The sequence below is a fragment of the Passer montanus genome, unplaced genomic scaffold (assembly GCF_014805655.1).
Source record: "Passer montanus isolate IOZ18808 unplaced genomic scaffold, ASM1480565v1 scaffold95, whole genome shotgun sequence".
NCBI classification, from domain to species: Eukaryota; Metazoa; Chordata; class Aves; order Passeriformes; family Passeridae; genus Passer; species Passer montanus.
This window is the reverse complement of record NW_024374923.1, coordinates 1,279,072-1,301,516: the sequence shown is the minus strand read 5'-3', so window position 1 is coordinate 1,301,516 and position 22,445 is coordinate 1,279,072. Positions and strand designations below refer to the sequence as shown.

General features: G+C 37.4%; 2 protein-coding genes across 2 annotated transcripts in view; both read left to right on the top strand.

Moving 5' to 3' along the window:
* IL15 (interleukin 15) overlaps positions 1-2,208 on the top strand; it is a 31,295-nt gene extending 29,087 nt beyond the window's left edge. Inside the window, exon 6 of the mRNA XM_039696138.1 lies at positions 2,185-2,208. Within this exon, the coding sequence (XP_039552072.1) occupies positions 2,185-2,193 (9 nt within the window). The 3' untranslated portion in view covers positions 2,194-2,208. The remainder of the gene's footprint in view (positions 1-2,184) is intronic.
* The window catches only part of SCOC (short coiled-coil protein), a 702,416-nt gene that overhangs the window by 433,912 nt on the left and 246,059 nt on the right, over positions 1-22,445 (top strand). The gene's annotated exons all lie outside the window — the stretch shown is intronic.

The window sequence follows — 22,445 nt, the reverse complement described above, 5'->3', positions numbered from 1 at the left end:
TGTACTTAGTAGGAGGAGTAACTTCAGAAATTCCATTACTAGAGTGGATTTTTGCAGGATCAAAGTTCTTACGAAAAGTCATTTAAGATAATAAAAAATCTTTATACTTATATTTCTCTAGCAAATTTCAATTAAATTTAATAAAAATATATATGAGATGGGTTTTTTTCAGTTGTAATGGGCAGGTGACATAGTTGCAACAGTTTTTAGTAACATGCAAATCTTATAGTTCTGCAGTGTAAGTAAGGCACAGTCCTGAATCTCTCTCTTTTTTTTAAAAACTTTTTATTGTCTATAGGGAAGCATATAAAGATACTGTCTATCTATTAAAGTATGCAAAGGAATTGGTTAACGGCCAGGAGATTGCACAGGGAAGATTTACACTGTCACTAAAGAATTTGGAAATGCCATGAAACATTTGTCTGTTAGTGTCCAAGCATAACACTTGTCTTGGAATCCATTTAGGTCTTCATAAGCTCTGGTTTGGAAATCACCAGATGATTGAGATTGAAGGGATTTCTAAAGATCATCTGCTAAAACCAGCTCTGGCCAAGCAGAGTCATTTACACGAGGCTGGCAACAACCACATCCAGTTGGCTTTTGAATAACAGTTTTCTTTAACTGTAGAATAACTGATAATAATAATTAGAGCTGCTTATGGATGATGTCATGGTTTTGTTCAGGAAATCAATCTCCTCATGAAGGAGATAAAAGCAATTAGTTAGTGACACTAACTAACTAATTGCCCTGATTCCTATAGCATCCTGGAAACAGCATTCTGATTCATTGTGGTCTTTTAACTTAGCCCACTAAGAACATTATGCCAGTAGTATTTATGACAGTGATAGTGGGATGTGTATAAATAAGATCTGGTTTCTCAGCCTTAAGAAATTATTTGAAAGACAATTTTTTTCATATTGTATTCTATGCATTTTTAACTACATTACACATCTGCTTGATGGTCAATGAAAGATGTAATAAAGAATTTGAGATTTTAACTATCACTCCTGGATTAATATTTTCATAAAATCCAGCAACATTTTAAATGTAAGGATAGATTAGAAGTTTTGCATTTAATTGCCTAGTGTACTCTTTTCAGATTCAGCCAAACCCCTGTGGCTCTCTTAGGTACTTAACAACACTATAGACAATTAAACAAAATGGAAAAACTCAGACAAAACAGCTCACTGTCAATTGAAACACAGCACAAAAATCAGACAGAATTACCTGTAGTTTCAATATCGTTAATTAATATATTGAAACAAACCAACAGCTGATACTTTATACCTGATAATGGAATATTTTACCTTGGTGTATGCTCTTCTAGCTAGGCACTGGAAAGAGTTTCCTTTCAGATCACACTTGACACTGCTCCCTTTTATCAAGTGTTTCCCTTTGAACTAGTAATTGAAAATACTTGAGTGCATGTTATTATAGGATTACTTCCCAGTCACACTCTAATAGAAATATATTTATTGTTCAGCAAAGACTTGTTGAGCAAACAAGAAAAGCCCTTGCCCTTCACTAGTATTCTATTTATTGAAGTCTGATTTAAAGAATTTTGATGGAATGGGCTTCTCCGTGAAACATTATTTTTTCAAGATGCCTGTTAATACTGAACTTGTTCAGTAGTAAAGGTATGTCAATTAGTTACTTTCAATAAGTAACACTAAAACCAAGATGCATTAAACACTGAAACCATGCACACTAAAACCAGGATGATTCCACACTATTGGACTACCTTATAGCACAGAAGACTAGAAGCTACATAGCTATGAAAACAAAATTGAATGTTGCTGTGTCAAAACAGAAAAAAGATTAATATTTTTCGGGGCTGGAGTACATGGCATGGGGAACTGGGGGAGGGAAAAGGCTGGTAGAAGTTGAAAGAGTATAAAAGCTGGTTTAAGTAAGAAGGCCTGGGAGCAAGCTGTCTATGAAAAAAATGGAAGCTTAAGTCTTGTGTCTGAAAGACACTTTGAAAGGTATGGTGAGGAACAGGGATTTTTCATTTCCCCCCCCCCTACATCCTGTCCTTTTTCTGACATGTTTTCTTTCCACCTCATCCCATACCTCACAACCCATCCTAGAGAGAGTACTTCTCCCTCCTCTCCACTGCCTAAGGCATCTTAATATCCATCTTCTATTCTGTGCCTCTGATTAACCTGCTTTTCTTCTCAGCAGCTTCCCTAATAAAGGAAGGGCAAAGAGAAACTCCTGAAAGTGTGAGTTGAAGACAAGACAGCACCAGAAGCAGAACCCAAAGATCTGTGGATCTCAGAGGATGAAGCTTTCTGACCTTTTCCTGGCAGAGCTGAGGCAGATGTGTTGGTGGGACAATATCTGCTTTGGATTTGGGCTGTTTATATGGGCTGCCATTCCCTTCCTCATCTTCACACAAGCAGCAGCAGATGGGGTAGGGATGAACTGTTCAGACCATGGCAATCAATCTCTGTCACCTCAGGCACAAGCTAAACGTGCAGTTTGCAGCACCTACAGACTCATGCTGAAGAAAATTATGACATGGCCTGGCTTGGGCAAGCTGTGTGTATATACAAGATGCTGTTTGCATCCTGCAATCCTGTTAACTGTCCTCATTTCAATTTGGCAGAGGCTGACTACTGAAGCAGTAGTGCTTGGAAATTTTAGAGCAGCTGTATCACATTTCAGGCCTTGAAGGCAAGTGTATATACAAGTGTTGTTATTTTTAGAACACATTATCTTAGAGAGTTCACCTAGGACACATACAGACAGATGTCATACTCATCAAGGTTGCAGAGAATTCCAGGTGAATCCAACCTGTCCCTCAGTTTCTGCTCTATCAGTCTTCCCATCTAAGGAATCAGCTGATTCACCCCAAACACAGGAGGATGTGTAGGTAAAACATGTTGGCTCCTAATTCTCTCAGACCTTGTTTCCCACCTGCTCAGATTTTGAGTCTTGCCCTCCTGTCTCTGGCACTTACAGCTCTGCTTCATAATGCCATTCCCCAGTCTGTCCAAGCACAGTTTCAGGACAGGCAGAGAAAAATCTCATCAAATCTGAAGCAGGAGTTAATCAGGCATTAGCTTGAGAGGCCCTGGAAATTCTCAATATTCATCACTGAACATAACACTTCTCTGAAGGGGAAAAAAGATAGTGAGAAATAAGATATTATTTTAAAAATTAAAAAGTTTTGGGGGGGATAAAAGGGACAAAATTAGCAGTAATGTCTCTATAGCACTTTGAGTATTTAAAATGCAATATACTTCATGCATTTATGAGGTTGATTACAAAAATCACAAGAACAAGTAATGGGAATGTGGTGGGGAGACTAATCCTGAAACTTGGGAGTCAAATTCCAAATGCTTAGAAATGTCTGAGCCTTGATTTCCACCGTCTGCTATGAATTGACCCAGCCCAGTACCAACAGGACTATTTGAACAAAGAAATATTCTCCTATTTAATAGTGATTACATATTATGTGCTGCAGTTCTTGCTGCTCTTACTTCTATAATTATGGAGACATATTCACTAATATAAAATTCACAATTTGTGGTGATGATCTATTTTGAACTAATAGGTTAAATTCAAACATAGCTGTGTCCAGGTTTCCACAATAACCTTCTAAACTTCAATATTAGTAGAACTTACTGTTCATTACCTACAAAAGCCCACAACTCGTTTAACCCACTTAAGTGATACAGATGTTAGACATTACTCTCCTCTATTCAAAGACTGCACTACCTGCCATGGAGTCACATAAATTATAAATCGTAGTTGATCTCTCAATGGTCTTAAATTCTACTTGTATCAGGGGACTTCCTTTCAGAATAAAGAATAGTGCTTCTTGCTGCTGTCAGTTCTGATATTATAGCTAAGAGTCTTGGTGGTGTTATTTTTTGAATTGTGACAGGCCTGAAGATGAGAAGGAAATTCAATAGAATCATAACGATGTTACTTATTTTGTATTGAGACAGCACTCAGAAGGCAAGAAAAAGTAGAGGCATTGCACAAAGACAACAAAGGCAGACAGTGACTGTCCTGAGGAGATTACAGTCTCAGTAAGATTTGCAAAGAGTAGGGAGTAAATGACATCCAGTACTGTGATTCTTTTTTTGGGTTTACTGATAAATGACTGCATATCCGACCTAAATTATTTTATTTGACTAAAAATATTTCAAATCACTAACACAAAGGAACGAATTTTGATAATCCAACAAACCCTAAACTTCAAGCCTCAGGCACCATCTACTAGTAAAAATACTGTTTCCCATACAGAACAGTTACTCTATCTTCTGGCTTACATTCAATGATGAATACCTGGGAGTTGTGCTTAGAACAACTTGTTTAATACTATTAGCCACCTTGCATACCTTCCATGTTTAGCAGACTAAAAGAGGCCCAACGTGAAAAAGTTAATAGCCCATTTCAGGCATGCCTGTCCTAAAGAGACAAAATCAGGCCAAAAGGAACACTGCTAGTCTTAACAATGCACATATATCTGTAAAAAGAACCTTTCTATCCCTTTTCTGTTACCCCTAGTATTATAAACAGCACTGCTAGTCCATTAAAGGCCGTGTTTTTTTCTAAGTGCAAATAGAGAAAGGTCAGATATTTTTTTATACACAAAATTTCATCAATCTCCTGTGTAAAGGAAAATGGCTAATACTGCAGCTGCAGCCAGATTCCAATGCTGTTAAACTTCTTGAAGCTCACAATTACCCCAAGGAAATTTTTGTTTTTCCAGTTTCATGAATGTTTGTTTTCTTTATGAACAATAACCAAACAACAACGTGAGCAGATGGGCCTGAGCATGTGACTTTATGGTCAGCAGCAACTTTTCCAATGCCCTTCGTGATCCCGGGAGGAATAAAACCAAAGCATACATGAACTTCTGTGCTTTTCACTCTTCACCTCTTATATCTCCTTAAATGCTGGACAAATCAAAACCACTGATTTCCCTTAATGCCTAGGTCAGCATCTGTTATGATTTAATTAAAGGCTTGCTCTCTGAGGGGGTTTCTCTCTCTGATATCCTTCCACTCTGTTGTTTCTTGTCTCACTTCTTAAACTGAATGAAGTAGTAAGCTTCAGACTTTAAAAAAAAAAAATTCTATTAATTTCAGCATTATTAAATCAGATTTCATTTTCTACATGTCTTGGTTTATCTCAGATGGTCCAACTCCTTACTGAGGTGTGAGGTTTCTCCCTTTGACTTACCTGCTTCTGATACCTACACACAGCTTAGTCACATTTAAGGGTAATTAAAAATAGTCCAGTCTCATTCTGTGGCACTGAGCAGTTTGTGAAACGTGAAAACTTTCTAATTGGCACTATTTTATCTCTCAACTCAATTGCTGTCTTTATTTTAAAATATTTTTAACCATTTTACTGATATCATCATATCAAAGCATCAAAATCAAAAGAGTGATGAGGCTGTGAATAAGCTGCACTGCTTTGCTTTTCATGTACCCACAGCTGAATTCTTTAGAAGGTCCCACTTTCACAGTCAGGCTTAGCCTCTGCCCTCATTTATGCCATCAAACACAGCTGAGTCAAATTCAACATAAAATCTTTATTTTATCCCTTTTGAAAAAGCAACGTGTGAGAAAAATCAGAGGACTGTTTGAGTTATAACCTAAGATTTCTCATCAAGACAAGCTGCATCAGGAAGCTTTATAGTCAAAGCAAAAATCAAACTTCCAAAATATCTCATACACCTTTATGGAATGTTGTCACCTGAATCAAACACCTACCATGATTTTCAACAGAATAATACTTTAAAAGAAAATACACCAAAATATTTTAAACTGTAACAGGAAATCCACAACATCTCTCTACTCCATTGCCAAATGTTTTAATTAAGGTTTGTAGAACAAATTTGAAAAGGACAGTTTTGTAAAAAAAGGAATTGTTTTCTCTGGAAGTCCTATGAAATTATCTTGAACCAGATACCAATTTCTAGGCTTTGTTGATTCTTTTACTACAAGTGTTAGTTTTTCTCTGTCACTAAATAAAACAAATGGATGAAAGACTATGCTTTCTTAATAAATACTTTTCTCCAGAAAAAACCCCAAAAATGTTCTAAAATAACTTAATTCTTTTGTCATGCCATGGTCTGGGGGTTTTGTTAGTAGTTTATACAGAATATAGCTTTAGTATTCTATAAAGCATCTTAATTGTGTGTGTCTGTGTGTAACTACACACATGTTATGATGTATATAAACCCACCCACATTATAACATGCAGTAGTGTGGCTGTATATGTAATGCACATGGAATACTGTGGATAGGAAAACATGTAAACCACTGCCATGTTTTGAAGTGTTGGGAATTAAGCCTGTTCCTTACAGGAAAAAATTCTATAATATGCAGAGACATGCGTAACTACATAAAAACTAAAATACTTATTGCATTATGGCTCCTATATCTTCAAATGTTCCCAAATATGAAGTCCTTGGGACACAGAAAACGCTCATGACACACCTAGAATATGTCAAAAAGGGAAATCTGCTCAAAATATAGTGTGTAGTCCACTACTAATTTGAGGATTCTTAAGTCACTGGACAGTGTGAAAGAGTTATTCTTATTAACCTTTACCCACTTAATCGAACAAAAAAGTTTTCTAATTACTGTAAATGTAGCTCTCTGACTCTTGCAGAGCTTAAGTTTAACCATGGCCCTATCCACCCAGACTTGGAAAATTGTATCATTAACCACCAGGTCTAGGCAGAGCCTCTTGATCATTCCAGCCTCTCCTGTCCCAGCCAGACTTTACCAGTAGGAACTGGTATCAATACTAACTCAGTCATAACAGCATCCTTAACCATATGAAAACCCCATCGGGAACCATATCCACACCTAACCAGACAGCCTATGTCAGGTCAGCTCAGAATTTAGCCCAGAAGTTACTTGTGGATATAAATTTATCTTTTTTTTTTTTTTTTCTTGGAGTAGTACTCTTATAGGGGTCATGCAAAACAGGCAAAAAAATTTCACGTGAGATGTTCCTAATTATGAAAGTAAGAAAGCTCATATTTTATTCAGTTGTACATGTCAAATCCCTTTTATCCCTTGCCCTTTCTGCTGTGGAAAGAGGCAAAGTATTTTAAAGAGAAAAGCAGTGCTTTGAAAAAGTTGAAGGACCGCTAAAGTACCTTCTTGGGAATTATGCAATTATAGTTTATCACAGCAAAAAGAGATGATGATGAAAAATTAGGTCATTGGTCAATCAAGTGAAGAGGAAATACTGTAAATCAGCCTAAATTTTTCTAAGGGGAGAAGCTAAAGAACGCAGTTACAGCAGGAGACAGAACTTCAAAAGTTGGTTTGGCCTGTTCTCTGAGCCCTTGGGATCACAAGGGGATGGGACAACACAAAGTCTCATTTCCAGCACAGCTGTTGCTGCATTTTTTTTTTTTTCACTCCTGCAATATGACTCTGAGCAGAAGCTACTGCCATGCTTTGTCACAAAAAGAGCAGATAGGTCATTTCACATTTAAAACATGACTGCAGACAAAGAAGTGTATGTGAATGCATCTTGATATCGCTTAATTTCTTCCAACATTTTTTCCAATAAACTGAGCAAGAACAAACTGAAGCTTCATAGACAAGTAGTCTCACTTAAAGAATTTTTCAAGCTGACATTTGAAACTTTAGATCTAGTCCAAATTTCCAAACAAAATTTATTTTGTCAAAAATATATTTAATGCTGCTATTTTTTGCCAAAAATATTTTTGAGAAAAAATTATCTTCTGGGTTGTTTTTAAAAACTTATTTACAATATTTCAATGTATGAAACCACACTATACAACTGCACTTCAAATGCTTTACAGGGAAACTTAAAGCACACATATATGAGAACCATCCATCACTGGAATGTATTAAAATGAAATCAAGATTAGTATTGTGCAATTTTATTTAATTCAAAGCATGTTTGGTTGCTCAAATCATGAATGTAATGTAGTGGATCTGTTCTGATCTATTTCAATGAGCCTTACACTGGATCTCATATACTGTGGAATTATGAGATGTTTTAATTGCCCAAACGTAAAAAACCCTGAAAGAGTTTCATTTACTTCATTTGAAGGTTTAATTTTCTGCCATAGATAATTCAAAGCATAGCCTAATTTTAGTTGTTCTGTGACTGAATAGAAATTGTAATTTTGTAATTCACATATTCTATGCTTCATAAGTACAACCCTTGGCACATTTTCAAATTAATGGACTTGTTCTCATTGGTATTTATAAGATAAGAACAGACCTTTTTTGCACTGCATTTATATTCTATGGAGACTGCTTACAATTTTTTAAATAGCAAAAATAAGAACATTTTGTTTCCTAGTATTGTCCAAATTCCTCTGCGTCTGTAACAAATTATTTTCAATAATGACGTTTAAAAAAAACCCCTCCCAACACAAAAATCCCCACATCAACATGTGAGCAGGAGGGCCCTGATTTAGCTCTCATTCTCCCAGAAATGGTAGTCCCTCTTGTGATAATGGTATTTGCCTGCCTGCAGCTGCATATCAAGACATCGGTAGATCAAAAAAGTGAGTCGTAAACTACATTAACTGTGCATTTCCTCTCTTTTTTTAAAAAATTTAAACACATAGTGAGACACAGCCTTCCATCCCTAAGAAAATGGCAAGGAACATACGTACATTAGTAGAAAAATGTTATTATTCATCTTGCATTCTTTTATGAGACAGTAATTGCTCCCCTGAGTTATTGCCAAATGCTGCTGGTAAACATTGGCTATTTCATCTCTGAAGTGTTCACAGACTTGCATCCACAGGCCTCTTTGACTGAGCTCCTGATCAAATTCTTCCACTGGATCCCTGCTAAAATACAAGATTTGCCCCCACATCAGAGAGGGGAGTGAATGGCAAGCCCAGGTTTCTTTAGTTGTGTATCAGATCTCAGAGGAGAAGCAGTAACTCCTACAGGAGGGGCAGTTAAATTTTATTCAGAGGAAACAGTTTGCATGGACTACATGAGATCACTCAAAGGAAAGGGAGTCTTTGCAGCCTGATGCCAGCTTTAGAAACCTTGTATAAGAGAGGATCAAGAATGTGTCCAGCACACCAGTCTTTCTTATCCCCAGAGCAGGAAATCTGTTTTCAGGCAGATGGCTAATAGCACCCAAATGTCTTTCTCCTCCAGTACTCATTGAAGTGCCTGTGCTCCCTGGGTATTGAGACAGCAGAACACAGGGTCCATTTGTCTGCCAGGAACTGCAGTTCTTTATGCTCTGTCTTCAGGATCACAATATGTTCTGGGCTAAAGTTTTCAAACCCCCTGAGTCCTTTGACTCTTCCTTGCCCAGATGCTGGGAAGAATATCACATTACAGAGAAATCTGATGTTGAAGAGCAGATTGTCATAGATCATACATTGACTCTGCAAATCCTGCTTCTAACAAAGGCGGTGCTGATTCTGTACTGCCTTTCAAGTAGAAGAGTGACAGCATTCCAAAAATAACGTAATTTCACTCTTCTGAATGAATGACAAAAACCCTCATGGAAACCAGATGCCTTAGATTAAGATAATCTGAATTATTTGTAGGCCATTTTTATCCTTTGCAGATTTCCAAGATAAAGAAAGTAGGTCTGAGACCCACACAGCCTCAGACACTTTATCCTGCTTACACTGATCTTCTGTGCCTCTGAGAATCTGGAGCTCCATCTCTTTTGACTGCCTTTAAAAATAAAATATTGATTTTATCTCACGAGGAAGATAATGTATACAATTATTTATGTCCTTTAGGGATCTAGCACAACATTTTTGACTATAAAGTTCACTTAGTTCTGACATGTTTGAAAACACCGTCAATTTAAATTAGCTCTCATTCTCCTGGTTCTTTCACTGTTCAATATATTTTCCCATGAAGCTATTATTTTGGTGTGTGGATATTTTTTCTTCATTTTTCAACTGAGTTCTTGCCAATAGAAAAATATTTCTTCCATTTGGTGAGAACCTCAGGAATCTATAGGCAGTAATGAAGACAAGGGTCACAATCTTATGCAACAATTTTATTTTTAAGAAAATATTTCTCCTGGAGTTGTCTTCTAAAAATTAATACATATCAAATATGATTACTGAGGGAAATAGTGAACATTTCTTGAATAACACCAGTTTCTTCTCATTTTTGTTTTACCCTTAAATGTAATGCCCTCTGACACTATTGGCTTTGAACTGTATTTCTGTAGTGTATGGTAGAAAAGTAATTTTATGATGAAAGTTTAAGCTGCCTTGTGAAAAAAAACAAAAGACTATTTTCATGAAATTGAAGGGGGTCTTTAAAACTGAAGGTTAGAAGGACATTTTGTTATGCTCCAGAATAATCTTAATAATCTTAATTCTTACCATTTTAGCGCAGATCTTGAGAATTTTACACTTTCCTCCCCATTCCCTCTTCTCAAAATTACTCCTTCCTGTGACTTGAAAGTCTTGTTGTGCTTTATCTTCTACACTATGTATTTTCCCCACAAAATTCTGTCCCAGCATTTACTTCAAATTGATAAGCTTATTTTCAGAGCATAATTAATAAAATCAGGATGACAACTAATGGATCTCAGCAAGACATACTGTACCAAAACTGCCCATCAGAAACCTTATCTAATTTTCCAAATTACATTTACCTTTACTTTCCATAAAAGTAAAAACCTTGATGCACTGAGGACATGAAAACTCCGCGATTTTCACTCCCAGAAAGAAGAATAGCCTATGTCCTGCTTAAATAATTCTTTAAAGGACTTAGTATTTAATCTACACCAGTCAGATCCTTTCCTAAGATAACTACAATATTCCATCCAGGAGGATGACTTGGGAACACCTCTCCAGTTCTCCTTGCATGAAAATATCTTCATTTATTCCTTGCAATTTCAGAAGGCAAGGAGCAGCTTTTCTGAAAGATACCTGGTATCTGTTCCTCTTGGGTCCCCAGATGGTGGGGTTTTTACAAAATTTCTCCATTTCAAGAGTAGCATTGTCAGCAGAGGGAAGAAAGATAAGTCTGAAGCTGCACCTCAGATCCCTTCATTGTACTTGAAGAAAATTCTCTTAAACATGGAAAGGAGATGTAGCAACTGCTTAATTTGCCACCTAAAGCTAGAATAAAATGAAAGGCAAATTCCCAAATCTGAGTCTTAATTACAGTGATACGAGCTGTAATTCAAGTCTCCTGAAGACCTTACTGGAAGCACTGCAACATTGATTTCCTACCTAGATGGCAGAGAGATCTAAGAGCAGAAAAGTTAACAATGTGTCATATATCAGATATAAAATGGATATTGACACTGTGACTTCTTGTATTATGAAAAACCTCCAAACCTCAATAAGAATAATTTTCATATTAATTTATATTACAGCTGGTTATGTTAGGCTTCCAGCAAAGACCAAAGCTTTGCTTGGGCTATTTTTCACTGTCTTTATTTACAATCTAAGCAGACATTAATGGAGCTGCTACAGCAATATGACAACATCCTGACAATCTCATGCTGTCAGCCAATTCTAAGAAAAAACTTTACCTCCAATTTATGGCTAAAAGCCTACAACCATTATCTTATAATTTGTGGCAAGTCTCTTCTCTTTTGGATGGTCTCAACTTCTGACCTCCTACCTGCTCCATTAAACTTCTAACTGAAGCAGTCATTGTCACTTTCTGACAAGAAGGGGTTCATGGAGCCAGTAAGGCATTCCATGGTGACCTAAATAGAAAACCAGCAGAGCTGGAATAAGGGCACAGCGGAATGCCCTGAGATGTCAGCTCTTGTAAAGGAATTCCTGGAGTTACCACTTCACATGGAGTTAATGTTTTGCAGGAGAAAAGGTGCACACACTGTGCAGAATTTCTGTGGTGAATTATTATGGTTCACCTTTGCTTGCCTTCCCTGAAAATCCTTGCTTGATGGCCTGCTGGCACCTACACAGAAAAAGAATGTAGGGCAAGACCTAATTCAGCCATCCCTTTTTAGAATCAGGAGTGCTTGAGGTGGTTGGGAAGACCAGACCTCTGTCGACAGCTACAGAAAACCAAATAGAATCTTTAGTGGCCCTTTTTCTGACAGGCACACAGGAATGCTAGAGCAGGCTCTTCTTTTCCAGTGAAGTTATTTGTGAGACACTTCTCCAGCTGTCAGCTTCTCATGTGTCAGAGGTAGTACCATACATGCATGGGCTATACATTGGTGTAGGATTTGGGCTGCCCTCTTTGATTTAATGCTTTTCAAGAATGGCTATTTATTTTTGGAGAAGATCCAAAACTGTCAGTGCCTTCAACATCTATACAGAAATACTGCTTTCCTCTTGTAATCTAGTTTCTACATGAAAACATCTGATGAAACTGAAAACACTCAAATCCTGAAAAAACATACTAAAACCTGAAACACATATCACAAATTGAAAGGAGATTTTTTTTTTTGTTTTGTTTTGTTATCCTGTTATTGATTACCAAACTTCATCATTAACCTAATTTAGACAATTCTTGTCTTACTCTGAAGGCCACCAGAAGAATTTTTTGGGCAGTCATAACTACTAACTACTCCTGAAAATCTGTGGTGAAATCATGCTGGGAAAAGAGCTTACCCATAAAATAAAAATACTATATCTACTCCTTGAGGTAATGAAAGACGGATTTTTATGCCATGGGATTCTTTCTAAAATCAGTGTGTGTTGGAGAAACACAAGAGATTTTGTTGCATGGATTTAATATCAAAAGAGGGTCCCAAGGCTCCACTTGAGCAAGGAAAACACTTTTTTTCTGAATGTTGCTCCACCTTGAGTCCCTATTAATTAGTAAGGAGAAATGCAGCACTTTTCATATATGTTTCATTAAAAATTGTTACCAAGATTTCTGGAGGGATGTTTTTTTCTCTACTTATTACATCAGTAGCTTTTGTATCCAATGTGCTGTATTGATCTTCTCCCGAGAATATTTATGGTAGGTTTGGTATGACGTTGCACAGATTTTGAAGATAATATGTAAATAAATTGTCAATGATTTGTTTTGTCTGGGAACCAGGGTTGAACACTTGATGGTCATACTAGGATTCAGAGATAATCTGTTTTAATGTGCTTAGTGATAATTTTCACCATATTACCTAACAATTTCTCAACCATGTTTTTTGATAAAAAGAAAATAATATTTTTGAGGCAATGAAAATCAGATTTTCTGTATCAGTTTAGCGTGTTTTGTGAAACTAGAAAGATTCAAAAGTTATCAATCTAATAAGCAATAATAATCAATTAATTTAATCCAGAAAGATAACTGGTAACATTCAAAGAGCAGTTAACACAATGAAAACAAATTTAAATAAAGATTTGAATAGCCAAAATTGCCATTATAGAGTTGGCTGCAGAAAAAAGGATGAATGGGTAAAATAAGTATGTATAAAATATAATAGAACCACAAGGTAAATTTGAAAACTGTATTGAAAAGACTAGAGAAACACAGTCAGTGAATAAGACAGATTTTATATAAACCTGCTTCTTTTTACTTTGTTTTTGCACATAAACCCCACAGTTCTTTAAGAAATTAGTTTTAATTTGATGATCAAAAGCAGTACCTTGTATGACTTTCACAGTGATTTTGTCCTCTCAGTTGTAGACACGGTACTAAGTGATGTTTTTAGCTCTTATAAGGGAATTTGCCTTGATAGATCCAAGCCTTTTTAGTGTAGCACATATTCTTTTCAAGCATGACAACCTTTGAGAATGACAGAATATTTTCCATTAAACAAAAACAAACAAAGGAACCCAAACAAAACCCAGACCACATTCTTCTTTGGGAAGATGGATTTTTATGTTTACTGTACTTCAGGACCACCAGGTGGATATTGCACCAAGAACTGGCTTTGTTACCCTTATGAGAAAGTTCCAGTGGTGCACTGCCAGGGTAAACTGCATAGGAGAGCTTTTTCTTCAAGTTAAATAAAGCTGGAGGACAATGTCAGGCCATCAGGGCTGATCCCTTCACTTGCCAGTGAATTACCCATCGAAGAAATGATCAGTGACCTAAATCTTCCAGCTAAAGTAAGAAAGTCACTTCTTTAAAAGAAGGCCTGTCAGTGCTGTTGATAGACCAGGAAAGATGAAACCTGAAAGCCAAAAAAGACTAGGAGTTCACTAGTCTTGAGACACGCCAAGATAATCTCGGAAAAGCTACTGCATAAAAGCCAAGAAGAAATGTGTAGCTCCCTGGACATTCCAAAGATTCTTAGATATGCATCTGTTGTATGTATTCCTCAGTGTCTGCTCCAGTGTCTTTCACAGAGCAAGTTCTCACTGCTGAACACACCTTCTGCCATGGCATTAACCCTGTTGCCTCAAACCCATGGAAGATTAGTACCTTTAACACTATAATTTTTCCTGCCATTTCACTAAAATTAGCCAACAGTTTCTGAGATTATTGGAGGAAAAGAACCAGACATGATTATATGAAGCCTGCTTTCTTAGGAAAGTGGATTAAAACAATTTTAAAGGTGCCTTACACTCTGACCTGCAGGAAGAATCATAGCTTAGGCATCCAGTATCACTGTGAACATATTTGTAAGGCATGACAAGTGGAGAGGTGCCTCTGTCCCACCTCCAGTCTCACTTGGGATTCACTGTGTAATCTTGGGTGTTTCAGAGAAAGAAAAACATAAATAAAAATGCCAGAAACAAAGTTAGCACGAGAGGAAGGACTGAAGTCCTGACGCATGACAATTAATTGCAGTCATTATTTCAGTGTGGAGACATTACTCTGCAGCCCCAAGATACTGATGGGTTCTTGCTGAGATCAAACCACCACCATTCTCCCTTGTCCTATTATCTTTATAAATAAAGACATTTAGCTACAATAAAACTCTCTACAGCCTTATTGACTGATCTATTGAAATATAATACAAATGGACTTCTATAAATCCACATAGCTTGTTTTCTGCCTAATCTATGCAGCCCATTGTTTAAACTCCCTACTTTCTATACATTTCCATTTCATACAGAAACCAGAACTGAACACTGTTTCTCTCTAAAAATTCCATATGTGTTCATTCCAGGATGGCAACCAATCTTTTCCCCTGAGCATTTTGCTGAAAGCAAATGTTGATGTAATTACCTACAATTTATTTAAAAAAAAAAAAAAGTTACAAAAAAGCACAGCCAAAACCAGACTAATATTCCACACACCCTTTTGCACAGTTTAACACTGCAGTTTTATAAGCTGGTTTAAGTAATCCACGTAGGACATTCTTGTTCAGACAAGCCCTTCTCAGGATCATGATTTCAGAAAAATATAAGTGAAAGTGAACAAATAACAAACTGAAGCAAGATTTAAAGGATGTCTGCTAGCATCAATCCATTTATTACCACCAGCTTCCCCTCCAAGTCAGCATATCCAATTTTTAGTTATGGAATACCATCATCTTTACAGCACCTACCAGATCCTGAATCCCACTAGAGAGCCTGAACTTTATTCTGCCATGTGTTTTGCTGAAATCAATCAGTTTCCAGGACATACACTTTCAAGAAGAAAATGTACTGAAATGAAATTAAAGGAATGAAATAGATGTTGCATACTTTTGTACTCAACAAAGTATTTCTATATGAGAAAATTTTGTAGTATTTTTTAAACTTTCATTTCTCTGTTTGGAATCTATCCCAGCTACTTGTACACATTTGCTATTTCAGTATCTGGGAGTCTGCCCCACTCCAAGAGCTTTCATCTTAAAAGCCCTCTGAGAGTAAAAGGAGAGTGATGCCAATGGGACTGCTGGCACAGAAAAGGCTGCCTGGTATAAACTTGCAAAACATTTCAGCCCAATGCTTGAGCTGGGGCCACAGTAGCAGGACAGAGGAAAGAAAATCAAGGTGCAGTGTGCACAGCAGCACACCAGATGTGTCTGTGAATGAAGTATAATGCTGTACTGCTGCAGATTTCTTATAGCTTTGGAGGCCACACATTGGGAAATGCTCTTTCTTCTCAGGTCAGTTAGAGCAACACTGAATAGTGTAATTGTCTGAGTTGTAAAGCAGTCCTTTTGTTTAAACCACTCTCCATTAATTGCTGCCAAAAATGCATTGCTCATTCTGTCCTTTGCCAGATGTAATTGAGGCAAATTCGGATGTATACCAAAGTATTTGTTGCATATATTTTGTCACATCGCAGTTTGACAGCATACTATTAAATAATGTGCTGTTGTGTAGAAAGAATTCATAACTTTTATATAAACTTACAATTTCTGATGTCTTATATTTAAGAGGATGTGAAAGTTGTCTTCTTTCCACTTCCCCCCAGCAAAGAGATGTCTGAGCCAGGTAAGTCAAATCCCTGCTGTGCCTTATCGAGAGGCTAATGGACTCCAGGGCACAGGGCTGGCTCCCTGCCCTCAGCTGGCTGTGCTGCGGGGGCTGTCACCTGGGGAGTGAGCTCAGTGCTCCAGGGCACTGGGGCAGTGATCACTCCACGCTTGGCTGGGGATTGCTGCACTCCTCAGAGCAGGCTGGGCACACTTCCTAGACTGCCCTGCCTTTCTCTCTGTCATCACTCTGGGACTAGCCTGCCCTTTTTATTTTTAGGTCTGTTCTTAGGCTCTCTGTAGCTTTTCCTGTCCCATGATTTCAAACCTTAACCTTTTTTGCCCACATTTGATTTTAAAAAGTTGTACTTGGCGCTTGCCATCTTTTGAAGAATTCTCACCTGCACTGCCTAGAGCCTTCTCATGCCTGTTTTATTTTATGCATCACCTTCCACTCCAGAGAGTAATATCATTAGTACACTGTCTGCATAAAGCTTCACTTTGACATCAAATACAATGTTTTATTATACTGTAATTTTTTCAATTTCTCTAAGGCACTTAACAGTTAAGAGGTATCTTTTTTTAAATCTCAGTTTTGGCTGAACCATCAGAGCTTATCAAGTCCCCTGAGTGCCAACATGGATCTTTTTAATGCTGTTATTTCTTGGCCGAGTAATTTCAATTTTTTTATATATTTTCCTAGTTGCAGTCACTTGATCTTCTTGACACTTATAGTAAGTATAGCAATCCAACTACATGGATTTACTGTCCAAGTTGAATCTAGTTTTCTAAGAATTATCACAACCAATTAAATATGTCCTCCACTCATACTCAGGGATTGTCCAGCTTTGGTAGCTGGAATACAAGGCTAGAAAGAGAGGAGACTGCAAGCTGAGTTCCTTGCTGGTGGAGGGATTTCATGCAGTGAGGCCTGAGAATGTGGTAAAACACAGAGTTATACACTTTACTTTAGAAAAAGAGGGTGTACACACGCCCAATAAATAGAACAGCTCTGCTGTTACCAGTAAAAAGAATGTCTATGCAAACAGAGTTCAATATGTTGTAATAATGTAATAGAGATTTATTAGTTCATCCAGTGCTCTAACTCACCCACATTTTTCTCTACCCACTTGGAAAATCCAGGTTCTAATATCAGTGAAAATCCAATATCCTATCAGGTAAGATTATATCACATCAAACTTTTCAGGTCTTAATTGATTTTCCCCTTTGTGGTGGCCCTGCAGTTATTTCTTATATCTTCTGTATAGTAGTAGTGATCTTATGCAGAAAACACACCACTGCATTGTTAGTTCCATAACAGTTCCCTCTTGATTTGAAGAGCATCTAGGGAATCCCTAAGGACAACCAATACCTTTATCTTCATTCTCACTTTTAATCTTATTCAGATCATGGTTCTGCACTGTCTCAACACCTTCCCACTCATTAAAAATAATAACTACTTAATAATAACATTCCTATATTTTTACAATATTAGTACTGAACTATAAATACAGATACCTGTGTAATTTGCAACACAGAAACACTTTTTGCAGTTAGTACAAATTTTGCTTTTATTTTATGCTATCCACTTCTGCTTCCTGATTTTTACCTTTTTTATTTCCTGAATCCCTAATACCTTTTTCCAAAGGTGTTATATTTGCTGTAGTCTAATAGCAAGGTTCCATCCCTGCAATTCATCAGCCTCCATCAGACACTCATAATTTGGGCTTCTGGTTTCATCACAGGAAGCAGTGATGAAGGAGTAAAACCTTTGAGGAGAAGGAATAAAACCAAAACCACAAGCAGGTACATATAAGGCAGTGCTTTGCCCATATGTTTCTAAGCAGCTTTTAAAAATTCATGTGCTGTGTTCTTGCTGTGTATCAGCTTTGACAGAGCAGACTCTTTGGTTTCTTTGGAGTTTTGTACAACATCTGAAGAACTTTCATTGCCTCAGGAACGCTCTTTATCTGTTATTTGCAAACTTTCTTCCCCAATTGCTTCCTGTGCTATATTTTGTGATGGACCACACGTTTTTATAACAAGGCATGTGTTGAGGGCAATGAGTGAGGCTTTAACAAGTTAATACTCATAATGTCTGTGTCCTGCTGGAGACTTAACAAGCATCTCCTCTGTCAGGGAGGCTGTGCAGACGCTGAACTGAGGCTGGAAGGTGATGAGCCACACCCTACATGGAGCGGAGAGCGGAAGCTGAAGAGAATTTGGAACCTCCTGGCTTCCAGCTGCCTGTTCTGATAAGGCACAGGGCTTTCCAGCAGTACTGGAGCACTGTAAATGGATGCTATAAATGACCTTAAAACAATACTCTAGGGAGAATGAATGGCATTGTTAAATTGTGTGCAGTTGAAGCAACCACGGGTCAATTACCCTCAGCTGCCAAATCTCCCCATAGAGCACTTCCTATCAGCATCAGTGCTCACTTTAGCCAGTTCCCAGGAATAAATCTCATGACACATTAAGCCCTAAAAGAGAAAGAGGGGTGGGGACTTAGGGCACTCTGTGTACCTCACTTATCTGATAAAACACCTCAAAATTTAATGTGAAAAGCAAGGTTGTTAAAGTAATTTTGACCCTTGAAGAATACAGGCTGTCAGAATAATCACTTCTAAGTGATAGCATCAAAAATAGTTTATATCAGAAATTGTAATTCCATTTCACAAAGTTTTATCTCCCAGCAATGCAAAATGGACAAGTAATTAACCTGTCATTTTAAAAATTGAAAAAATATGTACTAGGCAATGGCTTCATTTAATTTAAAACTACAATGTTTAAAAAAAAAAAAAAGAAAATAATTTGTCTTAAAAGTGTGAGGTTATTCATTGAACACCTGTTACCACCACCCCCAAAAAAAATAAACCTGAACATGAGATCAACCAGAATTTAATTTTATATTTAAGACAGAGCAGTTGTAGTAGAAATTAGTATAAGTGTTGGTTCAAGACATGGGCAGAAAGTCTACAACAAGCATAAACATGATTTTCTCCAACAACATCCCCAGAGATACTTTCAAACAAATGCATTGATTAATCTTTTGTGAATTCTATATGAAAATTAACAGTGACAGAAGCCTGAAAGAGTCTTACTTGCCACTGATTTTTCATCAAACAAAATGAAGGAAAGTAGAAACAATTTTACCCACTGCTGTGTTGTTTCTCATCATAAAGGTCCACACATAAAAAGAGGTTTCCTGTGAAACAACTACAATGTGTAAAAAGGATAATCTGCTGAGTGGACACTGCCAACAAAAGCAGTTTGCTTAAAGTAACAACAATCTCAGGAAACCATAATTAACATAAACTGTCTAGACTTAAATACAGCCTGATCAACACTGCATCTCCCCACATATTTAATTAAGAGAAAATACTTGCTCATTATATTAACTTCAGGTTATTATTTTTTGCAGAGCAGTCAGCCAGGAAGTCCAAAGAGCCACATTTCTCATAAGGAAAAATCCACCTTTTTTATTCTTGCCTTTTGAAGCTCTGCTTCCTTTTTGGTTTAGATAGGCTGGGTAGAGATGGAGGAAACTACATGAGGAGTGTCAGGGATGAACTTCCAAGTTGTTTATGCAGAAGTTACCTCAAGAAGAGGTAACTTCTCAGCTGGCTCTTGTTGAGACAGAACACTTGTGTGTCAAAGAGAGCATTATGGTACTGAACAGTTTCTGAGATGCAGAGAAAGATAATGGAAACCTTCTGCGCATTTAACGAAGTAAAAACTAACACTCACTGCTGGAAAGATGATAGACCGTTGCTTTCTCCCGTGCTACAAAGAAGATAAGACAGTTTTTACTACTCATTGACTGAGTAAAAAAGGCCAGTGCAGCAATTAATCTACTACCTGTCCTATGTTGCCCAAGAAGCTGTGTCAGGGGGGTTTAGGTTGAATATCAGGAAAAGGTTCTTCACCCAGCGGGTGGTTAGGCACTGGAACAGGCTCCCCAGGGAAGTGCATGGCAACAGTGCTGTTGCATGGAAACAGTGTCCCTCAAGTGAAGGCCAGCTCTGACACCACTTACTGTCAGCTAGACATGAGGCCTTGGCCAGCGCAGGACGTTTGCACTCTGACACTCTCAGTCTTTAATTTCTGCATGTCCTCCTCAGATCTCATGAAAGGAAACAGAAATTGGTTCTATCTGGGAGCATGTTTAAGTTTGCACTCACACTAACAACATAACTCGTGAAGGAAACTTTTGTTCCACAAACAACTCACTGCTCTGACAAGATGGTAGGTTCCTATTTTATCTTGTCCTGAAATCTGATTTTTTTTTCCTCTGGCATGTGTAGGTGCTAAAAATGGCTTGATTGCTTTGTGCCATGCTAGGTTTGTGTACTGACCTCCCTCAGTGTAGACCAACAGGGAGGGGGAATCAGGTGCACCCAGAGAAGAAGTTGCATTTGCATTCTACAAGGAAACATTGCCATTTGCTGATTATAGGGCTTATGCACTGAGGAGTAATAAAAAAAAACACATCAAGAAGGCAGTCGGATCACATTTAAAACAGCTTAACTGGTGCAAACAAATTCAACTTAAATTGTTTATTCAGAAAAGCTGTCAGGAAATAAAACATTTAGCAGTGTGCACCATTAACAAATATCTTTTTACCAGCTCCAGATGCCAGCAGCTATAGAATACCAGGGGTATTTTTGCTGCCATTGTTTACTCCTTTAAGGGAACCAGTAAGCTCAGAATACATCCTGTCCCAGTCTTTTTCCTTTTATCCTCCAGAAAACCAGAGTTTGCAATATATTTTTTTAGCTTTGGGTATCTGTATAGCAACGTGGAATATGACCTCCAATGATATATTTTCCCTCCAAAGATCTTTCCCAAACCATTCTGCTGTAGCTTATTTGTTTCCTGAAAGATTCACTGTCCAGAGCATTCCTGGAAGATTCAGGCAGATATTAGGAAACCTTTCCAAGATTAAACATTGAAAGCCACAGGGAAAATTTGACTGAATTTTTTTGGCAGGGGCAGAGGAAGAGGAAGGATGCACTATTTTTCCTTCTGTCTGAGATCAGTGGTGTGCCAGCAAGTTAAATATGACTCAGGAGTGAAAGGAGGGAGATGGGCTCTGTAAGCCCCCAGTTTTCTATGATTCAGTATGCTCTCTCATCAAAATGAGAAGTTATTTAAGGATAATTCACAGTTGCTTAAGAAGAATAAAACCTGGTTATATCTGCAAAACTCAGATCCATGATTTACATACTGCAATAGCTAAAATGGACAAAGATTCAGAAATCTTTTCTGGGATCTTGCCCTAGGACAACTTTGTTGTTATATAATAAGAACTCTTACAAATACTGGTATCAGTTCAGTGAAAAACCTGAAAGTTGCAGGTAGTGGATGTATATTTATGGCCCAGAACCAAGTAGGTAGAAAAATCAAACCATTCCCAGTGGTCCTAGATATAAACAATGAATGAGCCGTACTAATTAGCTTTCATTTATAAGTGCAAAGCAGGTTAATTAAAAATAAACTTTACTACCTTACAGCACTGAAGACATGCCTCTCCCTAATTCAAGTACAGAGGAATGGATATAGCAAATTTGACCTATATGTGTTCACTGGGTTAATTAAAAATCAGGCATGCATCTGCATAACCAGACAGAATATTTTATTTCTACAACGGCTGTTGGCAACTTGGGATTAAGAAAAAGATGAAGAAAAAAGGCAACTGGCATCTGTTGAAGTTGTAAGATTCTTTACACCAGGAAATCTAAAACACTGCTGACATGAGAAATAATGAGTCTCAAAGCCTTCTAAACCCTGTCCTCTGCACTGCCTTTTTTTTTCCAATGGAGACTGCTGTGTCTATAGTATGATAAAAGCCTGAAGGCATGAACTCATTCTGAATTAGTTTATTGTCAACCTCTTATTTAGAAATGTCAGCAGCACTGAAAGCAAAATGACTAAGAAAATCTCTGTCTAATTCTTAAGATGATCTTGTTGGCAGAGGCTTTAAATACATTTTCAGAAGTACTGGATTCTCTCTCACCTTTCCTGGAATATTCTTTTAAGAGATCACAAACTTCATATTCCATAATGTGGTACATAATCTCTTCATATGGGAACTGTATGTCAGGAGAAAATGTTAAGCAGATCTCTTCTGTGTGGGGAAGCCCATAAATGACCTCATTCATCAAGATTTTAAGCACAGCCAT